This window comes from Notolepis coatsorum (assembly GCF_963971535.1).
Source record: "Notolepis coatsorum genome assembly, chromosome: 15".
NCBI classification, from domain to species: domain Eukaryota; kingdom Metazoa; phylum Chordata; class Actinopteri; order Aulopiformes; family Paralepididae; genus Notolepis; species Notolepis coatsorum.
In genome coordinates, this window is record NC_140179.1 from 13,361,244 (window position 1) to 13,364,876 (window position 3,633).

Consider the following 3,633-nt stretch of genomic DNA (forward strand, 5'->3'; position numbering starts at 1 on the left):
TGTGTGTCTCATTTGTGGCCCATCCTACGTGGGATTCGTTGACACTTTATGGTGTAAATATAATGGTGGGTGTTCACAATCATTTACTACAGAGCTTGTTCTCTTAGAGTTTGATAACAAACTTTTCTCCCTACATTGATACAACAGCTTTTGAGGATCAGATCTCTCCCTCTCTCTCTCTATCTCTCTCTCTCTCTCTCTCTCTCTCTCTCTCTCTCTCTCTCTCTCTCTCTCTCTCTCTCTCTCTCTCTCTCTCTCTCTCTCTCTCTCTCTCTCTCTCTATGTAAAACATAAAAAATAATAATAAAAAAATGTCAATGTCAAATCCCTTCCTCATCCCTGTACCTTGTGAAAATAATTTCTTTATAATTCAGTTTGAATTCTCTCATGTTTGGACATTGCTTTAGCGCAACATTCAGACTGTTGCACAGTCTCACTCCTCCTCACCTTGAAACACCTCATCTCTGCTGTTTCCCCTCCAGGTGGTTCAGCAGTATGAACTGGCACAAGCTGCGCGTGGGTCAAGTGGAGGCTCCCACCGTGCGGCTCATACGGAAGGTCAGCAGCCCGCGGCCTCAGCGCTTTAACCCTTTCACTGCCCCGCTACCAAACGGTTAATCCTTTCACTGTGACAATACACAGAAGGTTAACCCTTTCACTGCCACACAGCAGGTTAACCCTTTCACTACCACATGGCAGACGGTTAACCCTTTCACTACCACACGGCAGAAGGTTAACCCTTTACTATCACACTACCGACGGTTAACCATCGGTAGTGTGATAGTAAAGGGTAAACCTTATGTCGTGTGGTAGTGAAAGGGTTAACACATGTTGTGGAATATTTTAAATGAGCCAAACAGTGAAACTGTAGAAATTCAGAATGAGTCAAATTGTATAAAAAATAGAACACAGTTTATTATCTGTTTCCATGGTCATAGAAAGAATATGATCAGTTTATAATCAGAGACACACAAGCGTCTGACCAGAAAGTGACAAAGAGCTCTGGTCAGACTTACCGTTAAGTACAAAGTTGACATGACGTCAAAAGATGACAAATTATAATAACAGATCTGACAAGAAAGGTAAACAAAAAATGCCCTAGTGAGAACATTTAAACAAAAGATGGGTCTAGGCCGGGCTTTGTTATGTCTCACACAAGAACTGGAGTCGAAAAGAACCTTGGACGTCTCATACAGTATCTCCTGGCCCTTTGGCTGTTGTCAGACTGTCGCCCTAGTGTCTTGAGCTGTTATACTAGTTGACCATTGTTAACTAGTCAAGGCTGTACAGAAAATCTGTATTTAACACAGCGCTTATGGACATGATAATATTTTCCAAGACACACATAACCACAATAAACTGCCTCAGTCCGTTGACACCAAGAAATGAACGAGCAGATAGTGGATCCCAAACGCCTAATAGTTGACTGGCAGTAAATCAGATGTGACCGTAGGATAGGGTTTCTCAGGACTGACTCGATAAACTAAACAACTTCAACCCTGACTTGAAGATGTAAGGTTATATAATCTTCAGCATCAGGCTCAAGATAGCAGTAAGGGCCCAGGCGACTGACTGTATGGTTCATGTCATGTGGTCAGTCTATTACTGTATACAGTAGGTAAGCGCTCGTACGGAATCTGCAGTCTCAGATACAACAGAAACTATAAATAACGTGGTAGTCGAATTTCCTACTACTGGAGGTCGCCGAAAATGAGGATGAAAAAGAGGATGAATCAGATTCCACTTGGGCCTGAACATATTTAATTTGGGCACACTGATATTCTTTTTACAGTGTGTTTGGGATTCCTCTTAAACAACCACTAATTTAGTGTTTATATTATGTAAATTGGCCACATTTTCACAAACATGTCATTGCAGGGTAAACACAGCTGCAGGTAATAACATTATGATCTAAATGCTAAATGGACTGTCTGCATTTATGTAGCAGCTTTTATCCAAAGCGCTTTACAACTTATGCCTCACACATTCACCCGTTCACTCACACAGTCCCACTATAACCTTCTCGTCGGGAGGAGCACTTAGGTATTCTCAAGACATCTTTCGCCCTACAATACTTGCACAACGCCACAGCCTTTTGGCCACAGTTGTCGTATAATTTGATTAGATTCACTTTATTGTCATTACAGTCATTACATTATAGTACAAGACAAGTGCAACAAAATTGTGTGCGTCTAAACAGGATCTGACAATCAACAATTAGTTGCAATGAAACACAGTATATATAAAGCAATCTGTACAGTAAAGTGCAATGGCTAGCACAATATGCAATGGTAAGAAAAATCTACACAAGCTATGAGCTGTATACACAGGATATACAGTGAGGTGCAGTGTGCTATGTAAACAGAATATGCAGAGTAGTGCAATGGTAAGCTCAGTGCAATGTACTACAGCTCTAAGCTATAGGGATATATGTACAGTAAATACAGTAGATACAGTAAATATATGTACAGTAAATAAAGGCTGTAAAACAGCATGATCTATGCCCAAACACAGTTGATAATCATCTGCTATTTGATTACACTCACCTGTTGATTTGTGACCAAGATGTCTTCAACAGTCAATAGTCAATAGTATCGTCAATGCTGGCTCACTGGCATACCTAAACCAAGTGGACCCGTAACAAACCTCCTCCAGCGCCCAAGGACCAAACTCCACACCATGGGAGATCGGGCTTTCTGCTCATCCGTCTGTGGAGTGCTCTCCCTGACCATCTGAGAGCACCACAGACCGTGGATGCTTTTAAAAAAGGGCCTCAAAACTCTTTTTAATAGAGCCTTTTGTTGATTTTTATCTAAATGTTATGTTTTTTTACTCTTTTACTAATTTTAGTGTTCTTTTTTACTCCTTACTAGTTTTAGTCTTGCTTATTTTATATATATATTTTTTTACTCTCTTGCTCGTTTTTAAAATGTAGCACTTTTGAGATTTGCTCCAAAAAAATTTTGCCCTACAAATCAAATATATAATAATAATAATAATAATAATAATAATAATAATAATAATAATAATAATAATAATAATAATAATAATAATAATAATAATAATAATAATAATAATAATAATAATTATTATTATTATTATTATTATTATTATTATTATTATTATTATTATTATACTAATTATAATTATTATTATAATAATAATAATAATAATAATAATAATAATAATAATTATTATTATTATTATTATTATTATTATTATTATTATTATTATTATTATTATTATTATTATTATTATTATTATTATTATTATTATTATTATTATTATTATTATTATGTTTGTGAAAAGGGTCCACTGTATTCATCCTCTTCTCTCTTCCCTCAGGGCCCCTGCTACATCAACTTCGACCGCTTCCCTTACGATCAGGCGCAGGCTGACGAGGAGTTCTCCGGCTGGGACCGTGACTTTTGACCACAGCCCTTCCCCAGAACCCCCCCACAGGTTAAGGGTTCAAAGGCCGCACCGGTTGTGCAGATCAACCCAAACGTGGAGCGCAAATCAGATGAGATTACCAGTGGTGGACATCCATTTGGCCGCCGTTCATTTCCAAGACTTTCCTTGACCCCGGTCTGCACAGGAACGGGGGGTTTCACCTGCCCTGGGACTTGAGAG

General features: G+C 38.3%; 1 protein-coding gene across 1 annotated transcript in view; it reads left to right on the forward strand.

Moving 5' to 3' along the window:
- prkg3 (protein kinase cGMP-dependent 3) overlaps nt 1-3,432 on the forward strand; it is a gene marked incomplete at both ends in the record, with an annotated part of 48,742 nt that extends 45,310 nt beyond the window's left edge. The window contains 2 exon segments of the mRNA XM_084330552.1: nt 483-558; nt 3,346-3,432. Coding sequence (XP_084186678.1) covers nt 483-558; nt 3,346-3,432 — 163 coding nt within the window.
- Between the last annotated feature and the right edge of the window lie 201 nt (nt 3,433-3,633).